Source organism: Carassius auratus, chromosome 17 (genome assembly GCF_003368295.1).
Source record: "Carassius auratus strain Wakin chromosome 17, ASM336829v1, whole genome shotgun sequence".
In the NCBI taxonomy this organism is placed as follows: Eukaryota; Metazoa; Chordata; class Actinopteri; order Cypriniformes; family Cyprinidae; genus Carassius; species Carassius auratus.
Genome location: NC_039259.1, coordinates 11,196,814 through 11,221,812, shown reverse-complemented (window position 1 = coordinate 11,221,812; position 24,999 = coordinate 11,196,814). Strand labels below are relative to the sequence as shown.

Genomic DNA, 24,999 nt, shown 5'->3' with positions numbered 1-24,999 from the left:
TGACCTGTGTTTATAGCTTTATTGGCAACCGCACATACATCTGAATGATTCTAACCAATGCTTGTTTCTCAGAAATGAACCGTTTTGTTCATTTCTGCTTGAAACAATCGTCACATTTTCAAAATTTACAGTATAATACATTTCAGTGAACAATCTAAAATGCTTCCATAGCCTCTAATCCAGTATTGAAACACCACAGCATTTCTATGTACAGAATTCAGAATTTATTGTTGAATACAATGTGAATAAACTCTAAGCATCAAGAATTAAGTGCTACTGGTAACACCACCTGCCCTCTTTTTGTTTACTATGCATGATAAGATTGCTGGGAAGAAAATATATTAAAAACAATCCCCTATCCACTTCTCCCATTAAAACCCCCTCACTGGTCCTTCTTCTGGTGCTCTTTGTTTATGACGTTTTTGAAGAGCGTGAGAAGGGGTTTCTGACTGCGCTCGTCCCAGGACTTCATGAAGCCTCCATAGCGCTTGCTAGCAGGCGGCCCACTCCAGCGGAAATGGTTCATTTTGTAGGAGCCATCCTTCTTATCCTGCTGGTTTAAAGCGCCCTCCTCTTGAGGATAGTCGACCTCGTTGGTGGCCAGCTCGCGCCTCATCTCAGCTGGGAGAGTCTCGGCGGATTCCTCCTCCACGCCGTTGGTGTACACCTTGATAGGCCTGCGCTTGCGACCCACTGGCTTTCCCCAGCGGAAATGCTCCATGGAGTAGGAGCGCTTGAGCTCGTGCCGAGGGCTGGACCCGGGGTCCATTTGCTCAGCAGGAGCGAGGGCCGCTGGGGACAGGGGTGCGAGGACCTCGGTTTGCTCCAGCTCAGAGGGAGGCTGCAAATGGCTTTCTCCAGGGTAGACAGGGGTTTCATCTGTCAGATCAGATCTGCATAACTGTATGCAGTCCTTGGGAAGAGGAAAATAAGAAGAAACTAGAGAGTTTTACATTATCAAAGAAAAAAAAAAACAGAGAGAGAATGTTGTTGTGTTGCTGTGCAGCATTTTGAGAGGTTTTTAAATAGCGTCATGAGGAAAAAATCCTGCACACTACCAGTTTTCATAACCTCAACTTCAAACTTTATTTAATATAATTTTTGTTAATCTAAGCATAAAATACGAGAAATCAGATCAATCAGAGAAGCTGTTTAAAGGGCACTTATTATGTTTTGATTTTATGTTAACCTTTTCTTTAGTGAGTAATACTGCTGTTTGTGCATGTAAATGGACCACTCTAAATTTAGTTGATTTCTTCAACAGGAAACGCTTACACAAAATGTTTGATAGTCCTGCCATTACTTCTGTAACTACTGCACCATGTTAAACATTTGCATAATGCCAACTTCTGACTGCTATGGTAGATTCTGAATGGGTAAGCAAAAAATAAAATAAAAAATTGAGTACAAAATAAAAAATAAAAAAATTATGTACTTTCGGTAAGTGGGTAAAATACTGCTAAAGCTTCTTATGGAGTCTTGCTAGCTGAATGAGCTCAATTATGGTAAGGGATCTTACATTTCTGGCACATGGTCTAAGCAACTGACCAGTCAGAGCAGACTGGGCTTTTTGGAACGGTGAGCTTTAAAGAGACATTAATTATTATTACTTTTTCTTCTTCAGGTAAGGTGATTATGTGCATGTAAATTTGCATAATATGGGCATGTAAAAAAAAAAACTAACCCTAACACATTACTGGAAATTGGTGGAATTATTCATAAAAATGGTCAATACTCAGTATAAAGCCATAGAACAATACAAATGCAAACAAACAAAATAAAACAAATACTAAAACTAATATATATATATATATATATGTTTCTAAAGTCTTTTTTGCCCTTTTTTGGCATCTGATAACTTAATAACTGCACACCTCTTCTCAGCAAGCCACATGAATTGAGTTCTCATTCAGGGTTGTGGTTTGTTCAAATGCCTTATCCTAAACAATTAGCAATCATTATGTTAGTCTCACTATTAATCAATAAGATAATTGTACTAGCGAGCTAACTTGCAGATTGAGCTGAAAGAACAAACATTAGCAGCTAAGCAGTCATGTGTGCAAGGTATAGTGTAACTCACCAAGATGTTCTCGTCAGTGGTGAGGTCTCTGCAGCGGGCGTCCTCCCAACACTGAGCTCTGACTTCAGATCCACCCGCACACAGAACAGCCAGAGCCAAGAGCCAAGCGGGACACAACATCCTCACTCCCCTCACCATGTCTGAAACAATCATTCATGCCAATATTAATTAAATAGCAATATTCACATGTATGCATACTCGATCACATTAAAGGCATACACAGTTATGCAATGCATTATTTCATTTCAGAAAACATTGTGAACAGAATGCATGTCTGTGAAATAATGCTTTATATTAATAAACATGAATGTGTGAATTATCAGACATTGCAACAACTGAAAACATGTAAAGCTGAACCTCAGTGGTTGTACCCACCTGTTGTGCAAAAAGAAGTGAGCCGACCGAAGTTTTTCCTCTCTGATGATCTCTGATCTGTCTGGTTATGTGTACGTTTGCTTGTCTCTGATGTCTGAGACCCTCATCTAGTCATCTTTTATAAGCTACCTGTGCGTCAGTTCCCCAAGGCCACCAAACTCTGTCACTTTTAATGGGTGGTGCAGGTAGGAAACCCGGCACATCATCTAAGGTACGGATGAGTAATCCATCAGAGGTTGTCAGTCGACGGTGAAAAGACAGTTGTGAATGAGTGCAGGATTAGGATCTTCTATCAAATTATGACGGTTTTTCTCATTACGTTTAAGGGCATACGTGTCGGTTTACATGAGTTAGGTGATTAAAGGTTTAAATTCACTTCAAATCAGTTATAGGGCATGTTTTTTGTGTGTGTTAGGGCACATAGGTGCTAATCTTGTGTTGAAATGAATTGGAAGGTGAGGGATTTGAACATCCGGGATGGTAGAAGCAGAACAAAAGCTAATAATACAAAATGACCATGGTTTGATCAGACTGAATGCCAATAACAGATTAGGTTGAGCAGAACATTACAAAACATAAAATCATGGTATTATATAGACTGTATTGCTGTTTCTTTGACGAAAAATACAATTAACATAAGTCAAATTCTTCATGGAAAAATAAAAACAGTTCATATTAGCAGAATATTTTATATATATATATAATTAATATAATTTAAAGTTAATATAATTCATATATTTATAAAAATATATTATACAGTAATAATATCTCATTTTGAAAATTAGCAAGTTATTGTAGACATTTTTTCATTGGTAGCTGTTCAGGGAGAGCTACACAGTAGATATGTGAGAAATATGGGAAACAAAAACTGCAAAAAAAAAAAAGTACTTATATTTATATTTTTATATAAATTAATATTAATTAAATGTTTTATTTGCTATATTAATTCATATTTATACACATTTTTACATAACAAGGCCAATATTTTTTTTAGAAGACATGGTCACTGAAGAAATACCCTGAAAACTGCTGGATTATTATTATTTAAATATATTAGAAATACAGTAAAATAAATTATATTATCTATGATTCCATTTCACTATGCAACATGTATAGCTTTACAGTAAATTATGATCATTTATTTGAAACAATTGCAGATATTTTAATAATACCTATTAGCTCAGTTATTTTATTAACATTATATAATTTAATGTCAAAATACAGTCATCAAAATGCCACCCTGTAATGTGTTATATTTAGCTGTCAGTTTTAGTGCACATTTTAATCTGATCTTGTATGCCTTAAACCGCAACATCCACATATTCATTCCTGCTTTAAGGCATAAAACAATTGTTATACAAATATATATATATATATATATATATATATATATATATATATATATATATATATATATATTTGAGATCTTAAGAATGAAATACTGACAAATTGTCAAAGAGCATGTCCTAAATTTCAATCAACCAGGCTCACTCTCTCAGCTGAGTGACTCTGTTCATTCAAAACATGGTTTCTACATTGGAGCAAAACGATTCTAAGGGGCAGTTGATTTTCCATTAAGTCCCCATCATTATATTGGAGTTGTGACCTTGCTGGCTTTTATGTTATGCTATTGGTCTCTTTGGCACACTGAGTTCTCAGAGACAGAAAGTCACAGAAGAGAAAACTGGGGTCAAATGAGGAAAATAATAATAATAATAAAAAAAAGGTTCTGGATTCAAAAGTGTGTGAGCAACTTTGCCCTTATATTTACAGATATAAATAAAATGCAAGTGGTCAATAAAAATGTTAGCCATTTTCATATGTAATTTTCCAGATGGTGTTATCTATAGCTAATAACAAATAAACATAAACAATGCAAAGAAAGTGGTGATGGAAATTATAATATCACACATTTGGACAAATTATGATATTTAATTTAAGGAAAAAATATGATACAATCAGTTAAAATGCAAAGCATATCATTTGTTGTATATTTTGCGGTCTCTTTACAGGATATTGTTGACCCTCACTGCACAGTGAATCTTATCCTATTAGAGAGGATTTGGAGGATGTCAACCCCTAGTAACACTGTTAATAGCACAGCATTTCCTACCAACAGTGAGTGAGTGAATGGAAGATATACTTTCTTAACACATTCTGAATGACAAAAGGATTTACCTGCATGGTACAAGGTAACTTCGTAATCTCATTTATTTTTGCCCTTTCATTCATTTCATTTTTTTTTTTTTATTTGCAGAGGCTTTTATTTTAGCCTTTGCTTATTCTTGATGTGCGCATCTGTTAAGTTGCATCTGTTTTACTCAAATGTTCTTTAAATGCACTTTATGATAAGTTGGAATGCAGTTGTATTACTACTTTATGTATAAAATTAACAAAATCAAAACTTACTATAGATTAGGGGCAACATGAGTATATATAAATATGGAGTGAACCTTTAGATAATCATCTTACAAAGCCGCATACAAATCAAATACGAATTCTAACATAACAGAACAGAACGTTAAAGTTGAGCAACCAGTTAATTAAAGCTGCTGGGTTACACAACTGCAAATGGAAGTACAGTGGGCCATAACATGAAAGCCCAGTGCGTTATCAGAAGTGTTTTGAATACAGAATCACTCTTGACTGTTTTATTTTGTTTTATTATACAGTAGTGCTTTTTAGAATTGAATGCATTTTATTAGCACATGTGCATAACAACTTTAAGTAAAGTTATTACATTTATTACATTACAGCTTACATTTACATATACACAATTCTTTTTTTTTTTTTATTTATTTATGTTGTTTTCCTGACTTTGAAAACCTTTGATAGCATTTTTAAGAAAGCTCACGCCTAAACCATCTCGACTGGGTTCAGGTACGGTGACTGTGGAGGCCAGGTCATCTGGTGCAGCACCCCATCACTCTCCTTCTTGGTCAAATAGCCCTCGATGCCTTCAGTGTGACTCTACAATTTTCATAGTCATGAAAATAAAGAAAACTCTTTGAATGAGAAGGTGTGTCCAAACTTTTGGTCTGTACTGCATATATACAGTATACTGCAATATATATATATATATATATATATATATATATATATATATATATATATATATATATATATATATATATATATATATGCAGTTTTCAATACAAATGTTATTTATTATTAATTCATAAATATCATAAATACACACACACACACACAATAAACATAGAAAATGTATGTATGCATGTATGTATAGTGCTGTGAAAAGTTTTTTTTGCCTCCTTCCACTTTTTTTCTTTTTTATATTTGTCACACTTAAATGATTCAGATCAAACAAATTTTAATATTACACAAATATAACTTGAATAAAACAATTTGATTTGAAAATGATTTCATTCATTAAAAAAAAAAAAAAAAAAAGCTGTCCAAACCTGCCTGGCACTATGTGAAAAAGTAAATCTAATAACTGCTTGTGCCACACTTTGCAGCAACAACTGCAATAAAGCTTTTTCGATAACTGGCAATGAGTCTTTCACATCACTGTGGAAGAATTTTGGCCCACTCTTCTTTGCAGAATTGTTTTAACACATCACATTGAAGGGTTCGTGTATGAATGGACTGTTTAAAGTCATGCCACAGCTTCTCAATCAGATTTAAGTCCAGACTTTGACTTGGCCAATCCAAAACCTTAATTTTGTTTTTCTTGAGCCATGTTCTGATGGAGCGCATCATCTGTGTTTCATCACAGTTCTTTCATGATTTAACAGGAGGGGGCAATTCATTTTGGACATCATGCCAGGCAGGTTTGGACAGCTTTTTTCCCTTAATAAATGAAACCATCATTTCAAAAGTTCATTTTGTATTTGTATGAATTATCTTTGTGTAATGATATGAATCTTTTAAGTGTGCAAAATTGAATTAATAAAAATAAAACAGTAAGGGGCAAAAACCTTTTAATGGCACTGTATATGTCACATGGTTAAGTCACAATGACCTACTGTAAGAAATTAAGAGCAAATTAAGAGTTAATTAAGAGTACTAACATTCAGTTTAAGCAGTACTTGAATAAATTAACACAAATATACAGTAAAATAGAATAAGAATAACTACCGAAGCAGTACCTGAAAATGATGAAAAAAAAAAAAAGACACACCTTGGAAAATAACAAATCTCTGTTATTAAATCTTTGTGTTGTAATTTAACTGTCTTACTAGGTTATTGATAATTGATATTAAAAAGAAAACAAATACATTCCAGAAATCCAGAGAATGTCTTCTGTATATGCTTTATAGTAATGTATGAAGACGTTCATGTTTATTTTAAATATTTTTGGCTGCACACTTTTTGATTTCAATGCATTTTTAGGTTTACTTTTCATACCCCTGTGAACAATATTGTTTTGCTGGGTCACTTTCGAATCCTTAAATGAGTGCTGTTATTGGATTAAGCTAAGCTGTGTTAGTTTTACATGTGTTTTCCGGTTTGCAAACAATAGATGAGCTGTGTCCTCAAAGTGCACTCTGCTTTGAATTGCTAACTACTGATTTCTGGATTTGGCAGCATGAGAAGTATGGCGTAAACTCATCTTTAGTGGTTATTTGATCGTTAAAGGGATAGTTCAATCACTTGCTCACCCTGATGTCATTCCAAACTAGTATGGCTTTCTGACCAAAAAATTTGATTTTTGAAAAAAAAATAATAATAATAATAATAAAAATAAATAATATATTTCATCTAATGAAAGTCAAAAACAACACTGGACCCCACTGACTTTCATTATATGGTTAAAAAAAAATTGGTTGCCCTCAAATAAGAAAAAATAATACAAAATGGTCATTGCCATCTAAGAACCCATGCTGACGTATCTGGACATTTTTTTTTATTTTTTTAACAAAAGTTTCCTCAGAGGTTCAGCATGTAAGGAACTGCCCAATTGACTGTGCATCTCTGTACTACAGTGGAGTCCACAGATCTGGGATTTTACTGTAGTCCCTTCGATACGATCGATATGGAGACCCAAGGTTTGCATTTTTGTGTTTATATAAAGGAGATTTTGGTTAAATTAGGGGCATTAGTGGATGTTACCTGAGATTAAAGAACCATTCTCTGGACCAGGAGGTGGATGGACCATGTTTCAGTGTCGACAGGATGGAAAGGTCAACTTCGACTGCAAATGGAAAGAATACAGAGATGGCTTCGGAGATCTGCGTGCAGAATTCCGGCTAGGAAACAATCACATTCATGATATCTCCAGCCACGGACAGTATTCCCTTCGTATTGACCTTGAGGACTGGAATGACAAGCACAAACACGCACTGTACCAGAACTTCTGGGAAACATTAGGAAAGAATATCAGAATTTTTCTAAGAACACTTAGTTATTTTTTGTTTTCAGTGTACTTTAATAAAACATTTAATTATTATTAGAAATATTATACAAATATTATATTAAATGCAAAATATTTGAAATCATTTGTAAACAATATTAAATGTTAATATTAAACTTCAAATACACTAACATTTAAATATCTGACATTTTTATTATTAAAATTTTAATACAGCAATATTCAGTTATATTAAATATATTTTATAAAATATTAAATATACAGATTCATTATTTAACTATAACATATTAATATAAAATTATTATATATTAATAGTACATTATGTTTTCTTTTTCTCTTGAACCTGGTCTGAAATGTTGTGTTATTTTCATTCCTTAAATGTTCTTACAAGAAAATCCAACAATACAGATGCTCCACAATAAAAACAGAAGTTCACCCAAAACTGGAAATTTGTTGTAAATTGACACCCTAAGGCCATCCAAGTTTTTTTTTTTTTTTCTTCTTCTGAACAGATTTAAAATAATTTTACAATAAATCATTTGCTCACCAGTGGATCCTCTGCAGTCAATGGGTGCCGTCAGAATGAATGGTTTAAAGTTAAAACATCTTGATTTTTTTGTTTCTTACAATCATGCAATTTTCACTTCACAAGATGTTGACTGATGGACTGTAGTTATGTGGATTACTGTAATGTTTTTATCAGCTGTTTAGACTCTAATTCTGACGGCACCCATTCACTGCAGAGGATCCATTGGTGAACAAGTGATGTATTCTGAACAAAACAAATGTGCTTTTTCTAAACCACTCTAGCAAAAATTCTTGCTTTGGCAGGATTGAGAACGAGGACAACCTCTACCGTCTCCATGTATCAGGATTCAGTGGTACAGTTGAAGACTCGTTTGGCTGGTACCATGACAAGCAAAGCTTCAGCACTCCAGACACAGGTGACGTCTATGCTGAGAAATCTCACAGAGGCAGGTGGTACCATCAGTGCTTCTTTGTCAACCTCAATGGAGTGTATTATAAGGTCTAACACAAATGAAGCAAAAACGAAACCATTCTGAGATATGCAATATGAGTCCAGCCATCTTATCTGTGTTCGGTGTTTATCTTGACCACCAGGGGGGGCGTTACTCAGCCAAAGGGAAGAATCTTCTCATGGAAGGACTCCGATTACTATTCCTTGAAGAGGGTGAGCATGATGATCCGCCCACGGACCTACAGGCCCAGTCTCTCTCATAACACAGCTTTAGGGCCTGTGTAAAACAGTACTGCAGTGTCATCATCAGGTCATTGATGCAATCACGTAAACTGTGGTTAAAGGGAAAGTCTCATCTGAACGTTCAAGATAAGATTTTGGGCACACGTGTCTCACAATCTTGGTCTTCGACACACTTAACCATTCAATGTAAACTAAAATAAATTATAAAACAACATGCATTATTAGATTATCATGGATCATTAAAAAAAAATGTATTTGATTTGGATCATCATTAATTCAATTAGAAATAATTCAGAAAATTATATAATTTTGATACACATTTTATGTTAATTGGTGTTACTGTTACACTTTCTTTGTCTAGATATATTCTTTTTTTTTTTTTTTTTGATTATGTTTTTAAAGAAGTCTTGTGACCATTCAAAAATGAAAATTCTGCCATTGTTTACTCATCTTCCGAACCTGTATGAGTTTCTTTCTTCTGTTAAAAAAGAATGTTGAATAATTTTGAAGAATGTTGGTAAGCACACAAGTCACTGACTTCCATAGTATTTTCCCCCCTTAATACTAGAGAAGAAAATGGATATTGTCTACTATTTGGTTACAAACATTCTTTAAAATATCTTCTTTTGAACAGAAGAATAAAAACTCATACAGGTTTGGAACAAGTGGAAGCTGAGTAAATGATGGCGGAATTTGTTTTTTGTTTTTTTTGTGTGTGTGTGCAAGATCCCTTTAAGAAAAACTTTTGAAAAAACAATTCTTAATAATAATAATAAAAAAATCGAACTAATGATCAAAACCAATCTTGATAATTTAAAAAATAAGTCAATAAATAATTGTAAGGATATTCTTAAGAATTTTATTAGGCTATTTTAAGGGGTTTATTGCAGCCATCGTCTGTATTTCATAAAAAAAACACATTTGATAAAGCTCTATTAATAGATATCCTCCCACACGTGGCACATGCAAATATGTTTGCTGTTTCAGCCTCAGTAATTCAGTAACAGGTACTCAAATAATGAATGTAACATAAAATGTACATCCTTGTAATGCCTAATGTTTTACAATACAATTAAAAAAGTCCTGCTATTGTTTTACCTCTCTGCTTTAAGCTTCAGACACTTTATAATGAGATAAACATATCTGCACCATCCATGAAGACTCTTCTGCTTATCACACACTAACAGGAAGGGTGGAACAGACCAGCAAATGAAGGTGGCACTGAAACATGATTTGATGATTATTTGCATTACAAAGTCCCAGAACAAAGATAAAACAAGAGACTCCTTATGGTCGAAGAATGAAAACAAGCCGCCTCATGTTTAAGGGAAGGAAACAGAATAGGAGGAGAAAGTGTTTCCTCGATTGAGGTCACTCTCACATGAACTGAGGTCATCATGCTCATTTCCTCATCTTCCTTTCTAAAGCCAAGAATTTGTTTCCTCTTTCAAAGAAAGAATATGGACCCTGAGCTAGCATAAATACTTCATATTTCTACCATCTTCTCAAAAAAAGGTATTTTTTGTGCTCTTGCTAGATCTGCAAAATCAATTTTGACACTAGGCCAAAAAATGCAGAGCATTCACGGCCATCACAACTCTCCTCACAAACTTGAAAAAGGTATAAAGACAGATTTATTACACACTGGAGGGCTAGTTAAAAACACATTTTATACACAGAGCATGACGAAGAGATATTTTGTTTTGAATAGAACATTTTACCACAGGTAAAAGATAATGTCCTTATTGCTTTTATTCAATACATAACACTTCTAAATACCGGATATATTTAATTTCACATACTGTACTACAAGAAAATAAAATCATGTCAGACAATTTTAAGATTGTTAATAAACTGATTTGGTTTAGAAGGCCCAGTCTAAGAGAACGAGTCCCTGAGAGACCTCAACTGACACAGAGAAAATTATTATTCTTAAAGGAATAGTTCACTCATAAATGAAAATTAGCTGAAAATGTACTCACCGTCAGGCCATCCAAGATGTAGATGAGTTTGTTTCTATATTGAAACAGATTTGGAGAAACATTTTTTCTTATATCACTTCTGTAGTGAATGGGTGCCGTCAGAACAAGAGTCCAAACAGCTGATAAAAACATCACAATAATTCACAAATAGACTCCAGTCCATCAATTAATGTCTTGTGAAGTAAAAGCAAGTGAGATACTGTATTGAAAAAAATTCTCCAATAAGAAATATACTCATCTACACCTTGAAAGCAAATTTTTAGAAATTTTTCGTTTTTGCATGAACTATTCTTTTAACATTGGGGAGTGTTACATTAGCTTAAGTAACAAATAAGATTTGTATTTCACTTGTTTCTGTGAACAAAACATTTGGTGAATGATGATTTGCACATCTTACATTGTTTGTTCCCTTATAACCTATATTTTATATATGATACAATGCAACGATACAGAATTTTGTGGAAACAAGATGGTTAATTGTGATTTAGCGTTAAAAAAAGCTAAAGCAGCATCCTTTTTTGAAGTTCCACAGTTTAGAGCGAGTCCTCACATGGTGGTATATTGACCAAGCGCTTTCTTCAGCTTTTCAGCAATCTATCCAATCAGAACACACAAGAATGTTACATACATAGTATGTTGCATTACAAATGTCATGTTTATGGTGTCCATCCAAACTAGAATCCCATCACTCACCGTTTCATAGAATTTCACCTGTTCCTCCAGGTAGAACTGCATGAATCTGTTGTAGTCATAGATACGGTTGCTATGGAAGTGATTCATCTCCGCTAGAGAAACAGATGGCAAGTCTAAGATTACATGTGTGTGACAAACTCTACAATTAAGCACACAGGTGCATGTACAAAAGTGACACAGGGTCTTTCAGGGTCAACACTTGGGTCGTACCTTGCAATGCGTAAGACATGGTGCTGAGGTTCTTTTCCATAATATGTTTATCTTGTTGGCTAATCTTATTCATTGTCACCAAATGATCAGCCTCTTTTACTTTATCAATGGCAGCCTATGGGGAAAAATATTTAAATATAAAAAATTGAATAAAAACAATCTTATTTTTCATTTCTTTTAGAACCAAAATGTACATTTAATTAAAGAAAAAAAAGGAAACCACTAAATGTTGAATGGCAAAAGGAGAATGGTTTCTACCTTGTGAACTGCTATTGTGTCAGGGAAACAGCCCAGTAGTCCCTTGTATTCGTTGTTTGTCTCCATCAGGAAGTGTAGATCTTTTTTTGGCTAATAAACAAATGTTATCTTATTGAAACAAAAGTTTAACTAATGGATAATGCTAAAAACAGCTATCATGGATGTTGCTATCACTGGGTAGCCTTCTGGTTACAATTCTCTCAACAGCACAGGATGTGAGGAAACTTGCTAATGATGAGTAAATGACACTGGTAGAGGTTCAAGGACTGGACGGCTGGTTGAAGTATTCATGTGAGGAAATACTGTACTTCTGATACCTGGTCTGCAACGAGCTCTGCTATTTCCTCATACGTTTTTCCTGTTGCGCTCAATGCTTCCGTCAGAGTTGATTCCCCTTAAAAAAATTAGCACAGAAACCATCAACAAAACATGATTAGATGAATCATTAGGTAATCAAAAATATTGCGTATGTCTATGAGAGCATTTTAATGACCAAAGCTCCAGTTTCCTACTTGGGTATGCACTAGTGTTGAAAACCGATGATAGGTTCTGAAATGCTTTTCCAATCTGCCGATACTCCTTTTGTAATGCTGTTGGTTTAAAAGCAGAAGATTTTTACTATGGACAAATCACAAGACAGTAGCAATAATTAAATTTTCTACATATTTGACTGTACTTGCTTAAGTATAGAGTTACTGTAGTAATGAGGAAATATAGTGTGCGAACTCACGGCCTGTACATCTCTTCCAGTGAAGATGCCCAACAGCCAGTAGTTCTTTAACACTGTTGTCCATAGATCTGGTAAACTGGCTATACATTTCATACTTTTGCTCCCTACAATCACATCAATAAGACAATTGTTTTATTAAATACATATATTACATTATAAGAAATTATGAAATGACATCGCCTGCAATACGCAACACATGTACGCATGCATTAGCATACAGGACCAGTTGACCATGCAGAGCATCAGGGAGCGTCAGGAGTTAGCCTACTAAAATTTCCAAATGCTTCGGGAAAAGCTGCATTTTGGAAGAGTTTTGATTACGACGGCAAACAGTGAGTCAATTGGTCATGCAGAATCTGCAAACATATCCTTGCAAATGACAGCAAAAAAAAAAAAAAAAGCACGCAATAGTCTAAAGCGTGCCACAAAGCCCCAGCAAAAGTAATAACCATGAATATGTTGGGGGAAATAGTAAGGAGATATTTAAATTATTTATTAATAAATTAGTGTTTTCTGAGTCTGTGTGCCAAAGATGAAGATGACGATCCCGACTCGCCATCTCCTCATTGGATAGGTCTTTAGAGCGAAATGCATCTTTACAGATTTTATAATATCCGTAAAAAGAGCTTTTGTTTTTTATTTTAATTATTTCGTTTTTAAGTAGTAATTTAAAGCTTACTATAGATATAATTAGCACGTATGTGAGGCAAGTATTCGCTGAGTTTGGGTTCATCAACAAGCTCATTGTGATGCTCTCCTGTCCGAAATCGCAGAAAGCGCATCCTGCATGTATCCGTTATTTTATAAAAGCACAGTGTTTTGTTGATATTGTGAGTGCACACAAATGAAAGCAGACCCTTTACATTTCCGATTGATGTATTATTCTTACCTTTATGAGCAAAAAATATTTTAAGTTGTTTTCAGTGATCGCACTGGTGCTTAAATGTCCTATAAAGCACACTTTAGCTCACTGAACAAACAAACATATCAAAAATTGATATGCGTCTAATAGCACACATCTATCTAGGTTAAACATTTAAACCAACACTGTAATATTCTTGAACTGTATTATATCTATACATTTTATTTTAGGCAAGTCATGATGATTTGAGAAGGCTTAATTGATCAAACAGTCTACGATCAGCTCACTGTCTGCCGCTGACTGTTTGGTCGTTATTTAAAAAAAAACAAAAAAAAATACATTTAACAAACAAATTAAGTTAATAAAAAAAACTAAACAAAACAGAATCACTCTGACATTGTATAAAAAACTGAACCAGGCTATTTTAATTCTGATGAGCTGTTGGACAGGGGCCTGGCTAGGGCCTAAATTTGAGGCCTGTGCAGGGCTCTAATCTCTTGTGCTCACCCAGGCTGCATTTATTTTATATCTATTTTACATATATATATGTATGTATGTGTGTGTGTGTGTGTGTGTCACAGAAATTAATTACAATTTAAAACATATTAAAATGTTTTTTAAATACTAATAATAATGAATGGGTAATGAAATGGATTATGAAATAAATGTTGAATTTCAGTGTCACATGATTCTTCAAAAATCTGTAATGCTGTAACAGTTTTGCTGCCTAATATTTTTGTTGAAACCGTAATATATATTTTTTCAGGAAACTTAGATAACTGTCATAAGAGAAGTTTTTTTTGAAAATTATAATTCTATATTAATATTACATAACCATCTTTATGGTAACTTTTGACAAGAAAAATGTGATCGACCACAAATGTTTGAAAGGCAGCACATATATATATATAATTGACCATAATTCTTGATTATTAAAACAACTGAAAATTATTAATATTCAAATATGATGTAAATAATGGATAATCATTTATAAAATAAAAATTATGAATTAAAAATTAACTGAATTAAGTTGAGAAAAAAGTAATTAAGGGAGTTATATATTATCTCACACTTGACCAGGATCTAACTCTGGGAGCTCTGGATCTATGGTGGAGAAGATTTTCACTCCCACGATTTCATCTTTCTCTGCTTTCCGCTTCCCTATTTTCCACTCCTAAAAGAAACAAATATAACATGACTTGCAACACTCCCACACACACACACACACAAAACTGCCATGCAGAAACTAACAATTCTCTAGTCAAAGTGAACACTTTTAATATAATTATAAATATAATATAAAATATTAATTATAACACACTTCTAAAGGACATGATCTCAAAATCAGCAAACATTTGGCAATACGTGACAGTACAGCTCTTGTCGGACTATGTATTTAACTCAGTATATAAAACTACATGTCCATTACTATTATATATATTTTAACAAACGCACCTTCTCATCTCTGTAGTTAAGGAAGAGCTGTAAAACTTCACTATTTGAGATCACCGGATGCCGGCACATGCGGGACATCCAGCCCTGCAGGCGCTCCATGCGCATTTTGATAAATTCCTCTTCAAATCGGCCTATAGAGAAACAGAAGACAGATGTTAGGAAGTCTACCAGGCAAAAACACTGTTTATTAGTGACTATTAAAAAAACAAGAAGCTTTTCTAAAGTGATCACTATTATTTTTTGCTTTGTTCACCTGTAACTTGTTTGTCAGGTAAACATGGGATTGGCAGAGCACAGGCAAACTTCTCCACGAGCCTCTCATATAACCAGTCAAAGTGTTTGTATCTGTGGTTGACCGGTCTGTTTGTAGTCTGAAAAAATTGTTCAACATAAAGATAAACCAAGACTCCAAAATAATTACAGTAAGTCAATATTTTTTAAGCAGTCTTGAGAGGTGCTTCAAAGGAACTTACGTTAGGTGTGATCTGGTATTCGATGTAGCTCTTCAGGCCGTACATTTTTGACCCCTTTTTGGGATCAGCCACAACACAGTCTAACTGAATTTGTGGATACAACCATACTGGGCCCACCTCGCCCCCCTGCAAAATAAACATTCAGCCTTTTTTTCAAAGAATCAGAAACATGTTAATGTATCCATTCACCGTACCACTTAAAACAAACCCAAGATTGTTTGATTATACTGTTACAGAGAATAACTAACTCTCTAATAAATATTCAGACATGGGATCAAATCATTTGACAAAGACAGATAACTTACATAAATTGGCAGTTTGTCATTTCCTTTAGCTATGCTCTTGGTAAGCAGATATACCTCTGGATTTGGGGTCTTGGAGAACCCTGGAAACCTATGGGAAAAGATGGGATTAGTATTTTTAAAGTTGATTTTATTAAAGGGGTACTCCACCCCAAAATGAACATTTTGTTATTAATCACGTATCCCCATGTCGTTCCAAACCTGTAAAAGTTTTGTTCGTCTTCGGAACACAATTTATGATATTTTAGATGAAAACCGGGAGGCTTGTGACTATCCAATAGACTGCCAAGCAAGTTATACTGTCAAAGTCCAGAAAAGTATAAAAAACATGGGAGTAAGTGATTAATGACAAAATGTTCATTTTGGGGTGCAGTATCCCTTTAATGAAATATTAATATTGGCATTTATCAAAATTAAACCATTACTTGTTGAGAGATATTTTCATAGTAGAGTGACCCCCGCCCCGCTGCATGGTTCCGCCCTCTTCCATCTGTGAACCTCCATAACCGGCTGTTGACTTTCCATCATCAGAATCATCGTCCCATTCCTCATCAAAGGAATAGACAGAACCTACGGTCACATGACACAACAATCACCATCACATACAGTAATAAAATAGCAGACTGAAATCTAAACTTTTTACTCATAATTCAAAAATGCTTTTTCCTGCTGTTCCAAGATACTGATTCAGAAGATCCAGCAATGGATTTAAACCATATTCCAAAAAGACAGTTGAAACAATAAAGAATTATGTCTATAATGCACAATTTTTTATGAGTATGCTAAGGTGTACTTCTTTTTCACAAGAGTATTCATATTGGAATGCATATGGAGGGGCCAGAAAAGCCTCTCGCTGTGGGAAGCACGTTTCAGAACAACTCAGCTGTGTAACAGGCAAAGACAACTATCCCATACCAATGAAAAGATCCACTTACTTCCACATACATTACTTGGCTACCTAAAGTACATAGAGGGCTTATTTATGACTTTATCTATGGTATGCTCTATGGAAAGTTCAAAGTCCTCATAACAAAGCAGATAACACAGACAACATGAATATCCCATGTGCTGTAGACAGTAAAGCAGCAACATTGCTTATGAGATGCTTCTGTTTTAAGATTTACATGTGCCCTAATAACAAATACGTCACACTTTCACACAGGAGCAAGTTAAACTTGAGCTTGGTTATATGGGTACTATTCAACGGTTTGAGGTCGGTAAGATTTTAAGTTGTATCTTATTCTCACCAAGGCTGTATTTTTTTACAAAATACAGTAAAACAGTAATACTGTAAAAATAACAGTTTTATATTAGAATATATTTTATAATGTCACTTTTTCCTGTGATGGTAATGCTGAATTTCAGCAGGAAGCAATGGTATCCATCTAATTTGCCATCCGCTCCTGTATACAATTTACTTAAAAAGAGGGGTGAGCGATATAACCAAAATCTTATATCACGATATGAGTAATTTTATTTCACGATAACAATTTCAAAAGGCCTATTAATTTTTGCTTAAAACAAGGTCCTTATGATATCAAAATGTTTAATACCATTTCATAATTCTTCTCACCAATGTCCATATCACAGAAAACTAATGCTAGCCTAAATAATAATAATAATAATAAACCTCAAGCTTACTGAAGACAAGTAAACAGTCAGCAATTAAAAAAAAAAGAATATGAAAAAACAACAAGCAATTGGACAAAAAAACTAATAAATAATAAAGGATACATACAGTACATTCTATAAAGTAATCAAATGTATATTATTCACTGTGTAAATTAAATATATAGTTCTTCTTATTAAATTTACAAAAGTGATTTAGTCAAGAGCAGTGAGAGACTTTTTCTCTGTTTTTTGAGTAACATGAACGACTGCTGTCCTTTAAGAGCTACCCAGATCCAATATACTGTTATAACTGTTTTCTTTCACTTAAGACTTAAATTACAGTGTTCATGATTAAAAACATGTACAAATGATAAACCTTCATGACCACATAGCACAGCAATGTCATGTGAGCTTGTAACAGCATAAGAGACGATAGACTAAAATCTATTGGTTGACACATTTCTACTGGTTAATCCTGTCTACCGGTATATCACCCACCCCTACCTACAAGTATTCATTTCTTTGGATAAAAATCTTACTGACCCCAAACTTTGGAACAGAAGAGTACATATATAGAAAGATAATCATAAATGTTTAATGAAGGATGTCCACTTACCATTATTGCCTGTTGGTCCCTGTTCAGCGTAGTTCCAGTTGTCTGTAGGGTTGTTGTTGGACCATGTCGTAGCAGTCCAGGCCTCATTTCCATTAACCCCCTACAGGCACATAAAATACAACATTCTTTTAAACAAATCTACACCCATGCTGATCATCAAAACATTTGCTTTGCCATTTTGTAGGTACTGAGGTTGCCTAAATTATACAGGTTATTTTAAAGTTTAAAATGGATTCTTATAGTTTTTTCCCCACAATCCCCTACCCATACTTGTGCTGGAACTATGCTCAAATGATGAATAACCAAATTCACAACAATTTAAGGAACATCAGGTTCTTCCTTCCACCCACTTCCTTTTATAGTTTCCATACTTATCACTCATATGTTACAACTAGATTACAGCGATTCACTCTTGCTGGGTTGGCCATATAAAGAAAATGAAGCTGCCTTGTTCATATTCAAATTCTCACATAATATTTGATTGTACTGTACATCTCCATTCACCCCATGATACCATGTCTGACCTATAACATACAAAACAGACCGGCCAATGTCACTTAAATCTAACGCAGTGTTGATATTTCAGTACTAAAGATATTCCTGTAAAGATATTTTCAAGATTACTAATAACACATACTGCACTTTAACATTTGCCTTAAAACTTGAAATTATTAGTTCTTGCTGGCATTTTAGCTGTTTTTTCTACAGGCAATTATTCAAATATTTACTAACTCAGTATAAGCACATGTTTGGGAATGAATTAGAAACATTATTTGAATTAACAGTGTAAAAGCAGCAATAATGAGAATTGCCCTGCTATTTTAAAGGTTACTTTACAAACAATGAATCACACAACTAAAAACAGAACCAAAAAAAAAAAAAACCTCTCTTTATTAATATTCGAAAAACATAGAAAATGTTTGCAGAAACCATTATTATGTTCATTGTTTAATGAAAAGTCAATGACAACAATATATGAGTTTCTCTTCATGTATAAATGGCCAATGGTCACAAATTAATTGAATATACGGTATAAAAATATAGTTATCTCAAATCTGCCACAAAAGGTCTGGATATGCTTTAAGAACTAAAAGGCTCTTGAGTGAAGTCCATCTCTGTCCATTAGTCTAAGACTTAATGGCCAATTCCATCAATAGACCTGACCTTGGTGCTTCTAAAAACTAACTTCCAGCCACGCAAAACCATTTGTCTCGCTTCCTGGGCTCACCAATTAAGACCGCCTATACCAATTTTCCCTGAGAACAACATTACTCATGTGTTTATTGTTATTAGTACTTTGCTGTTTTGGATCACTCTAAATGTCTAAAAGTCTTTGAAGGCCTAAGGAAACATTAAGTCATTAGATACGTCATTTCGCCACTTGTACCACTCAGTTTCTTGCAAGGGTGTCTGTACTTTTGACCAGCTTCTTCTCATGGAGGTAAAATAAGTATATGGCCATCCATTGAGTACAGTAGAATTTACTGACGAATGTAGAGTAATTGAATGTAATTAGGGATGCACAATATATCAGCCACCATATCGATATCGGCTGTTCAAGGTTAACTTTTCTGTAATCGTTATCGAGCCAATAAGTGAATTTGGCCGATATCTTAGAGCAGATAAATAATGCATTACTTCCTGCAGAGACTCTTCAGATGCGGACTGTTCACAATGTTTTTTTTTTTTTTTTTTGCTAGAAATATCATTGGAAACACTTCGAAAAAGGAAAATACAGTGAACTGCAACATGTGCAGGGCAAGTGTGTCACATTATAATGAGATTATTAGCTACTGTAAAATAATGTGACGGAATCTGTGTTCGCTCGAGTATTATTAAGAGATATATATAAGTATGTTTTCCAGTAACTTGTTTCCATTATTTAAGCATTATTTTATTTATTTGTAAGGCTGCTTTATGCACATTAAGTGTTTAATGCCTTTTAATGGTGAGACCTTTTTGGTAATCGGGCTCTGAAATATTATGTAAAAATGTGGATTTAGATTTATTTCTTTAATATATTTAAGGAATTATCGGTTATCGACCAAAATTTTCATATCGGTGCATCCTTAAATGTAATCATAAAACAAAATAATTTAACAACCCTTACTAGTTATTTAATAATAGTTATATCATTATGTTTATAATTATTATTATTATTATTTAGAAATAAATAATTGTATAATTTAAGCATCTTTTTTAAATGATCACACAAAAACCACAGATTATAGTAAACCTTTTTTGGGGGGAATCTATATACATTACCAGTCCTTTCTTGACATACTTAATTATTCTTTAATATTATAACTTTTAAACTTTTTATAATGATACAAAACACTGCAATAACACAAATGAATGACATCATTGTGACAACCAAAAGTTTTTGAACATTTTTCTACAATGTTAACTACTTTTCCTTACAATGCTAAAAATAAAAAATAAATATACAAAATGTCAAAAAAGAGATTTCTTATGTTTATATTTGTCTATGTGAATAATATCAAGTATTTAAGCATAAACTTTTTATATATTAGGCATTGTCCAGAATTTAATATTTCTAAAATTCTACCAAAAATGTCTACAGATGGTGAGCCTGTTTAGTGTTTAATGGGGAGACAGATCTGACTTCTCATCTATCTGCAAACTGCTAAACATGGCTAAGCATTTAAACACTATTGCATGCGCAATGACAATGTACACAACACAAAGTGTGAACATCTGACAGCCTACTAGAGAAACTGCCCCAGAGCGAACAACAGAGAGAAAGAAAGACAGTTCCTCAAGCATAATGTCCCGAGCTATAATGAGGCCCATTTACTCTCATTCTCCTGCTTTCACAGGAAATGAATTTCAACTGCAGATGACACATAGGACCTTTGTACATGTTATGCTCAGCAGAACTCTCATTATATGAGTGTGAATTTCTAGTAAATGCTGGCTGTGAAAATGAAGAAGCAAAACTGCTATTTGAATAGTGGGTTTTTTTGCTGGTTGTGGCTACTTATTTTTACTCAGGCCTACTTTACATTTCATTTGAGGAACCGTGGAACACACAGATACTCATATTTTATCGTACTTCAGACATTTGAGATAGAACTTTATACAACATATGCCCACCACAACTTCTCCAAATGTGGGATTATGAACAAAGATTATATGGTAGTTGATGTGGTACCTGAGTGTTTGCTGAGCTGCTGTTGTAACCTTGATTCTGAGCATCAATGTACTTTGTTGCTGATGCTTGTGTTGAACCAGGGTTAATCTGCAAAACATAATAATAGGTACATGAATATATCCATGTTAAAAAAAAAAAAAAAAAAAAAAAAAATGAAATAATGTATATTTTTGTCATATCCAGTCCATGCCTTTTGCAGGCCATGCATACATAGCTCAAACTTTCAATGACAAATAAAAATTAAAATGTCATTTCACCTTAGGAACGCTGACTGTGTATCTACAGGAAGGCCACACTGGGAATATGTTAAACATCTTTGTAATTATGGTACAAAGACAGACCTACTGCACAGAACATGTGGGAATATTCTCTGTCTGGAGTTAAATATGCTAAATACCTAATTAAATCTTTAATCAGTTACATTACATTTTGTATCTTCTAATTAGGATACAACTCAGGAAACACACACACTGAATGATTTCCCTTGATTTCAATGTTGTGATACTACTAAAAAAAACACAAGAAAATCTAAAAAAAAATTGCACTCTGCTCACTGATGTGGTCTAGATAATCAGAAGTTTGCTTTCATTTTGTCTTCCCCTCTCTAAAGTTCTAAAAATAATCACACAAAAAATGTTCTAATCTCATCTAATGCTCTTTATAAAGAAGTGAAATCGAAAACAAAGCTGATGATTAGGGTATTTTTTTACCTCAATATAGTCCTCAGGCACGAGGCCTACATTTCCTCTGGAATTCCGAGCCTCTACCCAGCCACCGCCTACATTCTACATAAAATAAAGAGAAACAGAGGGGGAAATTCTATATATATCATTTAAAAGTACGGGTCTGTAAGATTTTTTTATTCAGTCTCACCAAGGCCTAGGATCAATTTAATACATTGTAGCTTAATAAATGTAGCAATTTCTTAAAAAAAAAGTTTTTTTGAATGGTACTGCATATATAATATTTTCTTTATATTGTCTATAGCCAAGTGGCTGTCTTGAAGCATTAGTGCTGATGCTGAAGCTCAGTATATCTTTACCTGGTTAGTGACCGTGAGTATTTCTCCTTCTTGAACAGACAGCTCATTGTTGCCAGGCTCAGCAGTGAAGTCATATAATACCCGAGCCTGAAAACAGCAAACATATGGGCAACACAGAACAGTAACTGCATGAATATTTCAGTGTGGCATGGCTAAAACTTTCTCCTCTGCATTTTGAAACTGAAAAAGACTAACAATTCTGTATGACATTATAAAAATAAAGCTAAGCTTCCTCATCTGCTCCAAGAGTAATACAAACACATGTCCATTTTTGCTGATGCATATACAAAGGGCCCAAATGAAAATATTACTAATAATATATTTTCTGTCCAATGTCACTTTTTCATCATACTACTGTATATATGCAGGAAGATTTTATAACCTAATTTCCTGCATGACCAGCCATCACACAACACAGCCAACATGTACACCAAAACATTAAAACTGGTTTTGTGTGTCAAACCACCTCAAACCAAGCTCAGCTTCCAAATTTAGTGTGCTGAGTGTTTCTCTATATCAAAAGGACGTGCTTACTTGAATGATAATGCTGACCCAACCACTGTACACTGAATGACATGTTCCCTTGGGTTCTGTTTCTGACAGGATGCACCATGTTCCTGTTCACAGCAGGTGGATACAGGCGACACTGACTGTCTCATTGTGACCTAGTGAGGTGTATACCTAGGCAGTATTTTGAGGTGGGTTTTGAGTCAGCTGACTGTTTGTGTGTATTTGTACCCAGATGACTAAGAACCTGCATATAATGTCCAAGAATACTACTAATTCAGCTGGGTTTTGAAATACAGCAAGTGTTAAAGGATGATTTTATCAAAACTCTTCTCAATAATACATGTTTAGTACTAATCCCCAAGAGATAATAGTAACATATACACACACTTTAAGTAACAGTCTTTCATAATACAATTAGCTAAACTTTTCATTGGCATCTGCCCCCCACCCTTTAAATAAATGTAACCAATTTAACTATTTTATTCAGTTAATCTAACTGATCTTTATGGTTATTGTTAAATCATACTTCCCCTGCATATATGATTATTTTGCGGTTTTGTAAAGTTTGAAATTATGAATGAACACGTGATACAATTAGGGTTGGGCTTAATAAAACAAAATACTTACAATATAAAATACTTCATTTTAATAATGTCTCTATATAATAATAATAATAATAATAATAATAATAATAATAATATAAATAATAAAAAAATCATGCAATTATTGTACATTGTGACGTAATTAAGTTAACACGTGCTCCCTGACACCCTGGTGTTGTATACATGCTGTTAAATAAATAAATTCCAAAAAGTAAACTTTATCACTTGCTACATCATAATTCTAGTTTCGTTTGTCCCAGTTTAGTTCAGAGCTTAATATATTTAACCTAAATAGAATTTGGATTAACATTAAATAACAGTTCTCTATTTACTGTTGCCTGAAACCTTTTATGCTCCTTTAAACGCTATCGTGTGTTCATAAACTTGCCACACACTTATGTTGTAGGCTACTTTACATATTTACCAGTACATATTTCTGATACTGATTAAGTAACTTTTTAACTCCATTAATCAAATCTTCGATTCGAGCACTACGAGCTGGACATGTCACTGTTTTCTTGACTCGAGAACCGGTCAGTCATTGAATGACCAAACCGTTCAAATGATTCATTAATGAGGCCTGAATTCGTTTAGGAACAGGGAATCAGTACTGGTTTTGCAAACCGTGTACAGCAGTGTATGATACAGTTCAAATCACTAGTGAAATCATCTATAAATAATCTCTTGCTTAACTAATGAACATTTTGTTAGAATTCGTTTCACTGAAATACAACTCTTGTTGTTATATTTTTTTTTTTATCGTGTGGTAATTTTACTTAAAATACAGTCCATTAATAAAGTACACTGATGAACTTTGTCTACAATGTGCAACGATGCAGCATGAATTGTTTGTTTGGCTGTGTCGTTAGTTCGTATGAGACGAATGCGCCACAGTCATTTCAATAATAGTGTTTATCCCAGTGTTGTGCCAAAACTTACCTTCACTGCCATCGTGGTATCAATAATTGAATCACCATTAACATGCGATATGTGCTCTTAAAATAAACAAAACGTAGTAAAAACAAAGCTTTCTTTCCCTAAATGAAGCGAAAATGACGCGTTTGTTTTTGTGTTCTGCAGCAGTGACTGCTCTAGATTAGCAAAACATAGCTCGATAAAATCCAGTTATTTGACCGACATAACGAAACACTGACGCTGAAAATGTAGATGTTTCGTCCTCTTTCCCTAACTCAGACCCGGAAAACTTCAGCACATTGGCCTTAAAATGTATGGCTTATTGAGCTGTCAGAGCAGCTCTTCCTCCAACTCACACACACACCGCCCAGTAAAGCTCAAGTAAACAACAGAGAAATCATGAGACATTGGATTTCAGGATTTATTTAAATGTTTTAAATCGTATTAGACATCGAAATTACCATGAATATTTTTTTATTAGTTATTAAGCTATTTTATTTATTTGAACAAATAAATAAAATAAAATCGTATCTTTTTTGTAGCAGTGAAAT

The 24,999-nt window shown here is 33.9% G+C and overlaps 2 protein-coding genes across 3 annotated transcripts; both read right to left on the bottom strand.

Moving 5' to 3' along the window:
• Positions 1 to 4: 4 nt before the first annotated feature.
• Positions 5 to 2,587, bottom strand: pomca (proopiomelanocortin a). The gene is made up of 3 exons (XM_026285797.1): positions 2,456 to 2,587; positions 2,081 to 2,220; positions 5 to 913 (listed from the first exon to the last, which is right to left on the bottom strand). Exons 2-3 carry the CDS (start codon positions 2,216 to 2,218, stop codon positions 383 to 385), a joined length of 669 nt encoding a protein of 222 aa, XP_026141582.1. The 5' UTR covers positions 2,219 to 2,220; positions 2,456 to 2,587; the 3' UTR covers positions 5 to 382.
• An 8,034-nt stretch (positions 2,588 to 10,621) lies between these two features.
• On the bottom strand, positions 10,622 to 24,824 carry snx9a (sorting nexin 9a). 2 transcript variants are annotated; one of them, XM_026285794.1, is made up of 18 exons: positions 24,473 to 24,824; positions 22,422 to 22,508; positions 22,090 to 22,164; positions 21,380 to 21,466; positions 18,205 to 18,304; positions 16,403 to 16,547; positions 15,981 to 16,068; positions 15,676 to 15,801; positions 15,456 to 15,573; positions 15,203 to 15,333; positions 14,818 to 14,921; positions 12,886 to 12,989; positions 12,668 to 12,745; positions 12,473 to 12,549; positions 12,156 to 12,245; positions 11,898 to 12,012; positions 11,688 to 11,779; positions 10,622 to 11,588 (listed from the first exon to the last, which is right to left on the bottom strand). In XM_026285794.1, the coding sequence occupies exons 1-18, from the start codon at positions 24,482 to 24,484 to the stop codon at positions 11,541 to 11,543; spliced, it is 1,677 nt and encodes a 558-aa protein (XP_026141579.1). In that variant the 5' UTR covers positions 24,485 to 24,824; the 3' UTR covers positions 10,622 to 11,540. The 2 variants fall into 2 exon arrangements, with proteins under 2 accessions (XP_026141579.1, XP_026141580.1); XM_026285795.1 differs by lacking the exon at positions 12,156 to 12,245.
• Between the last annotated feature and the right edge of the window lie 175 nt (positions 24,825 to 24,999).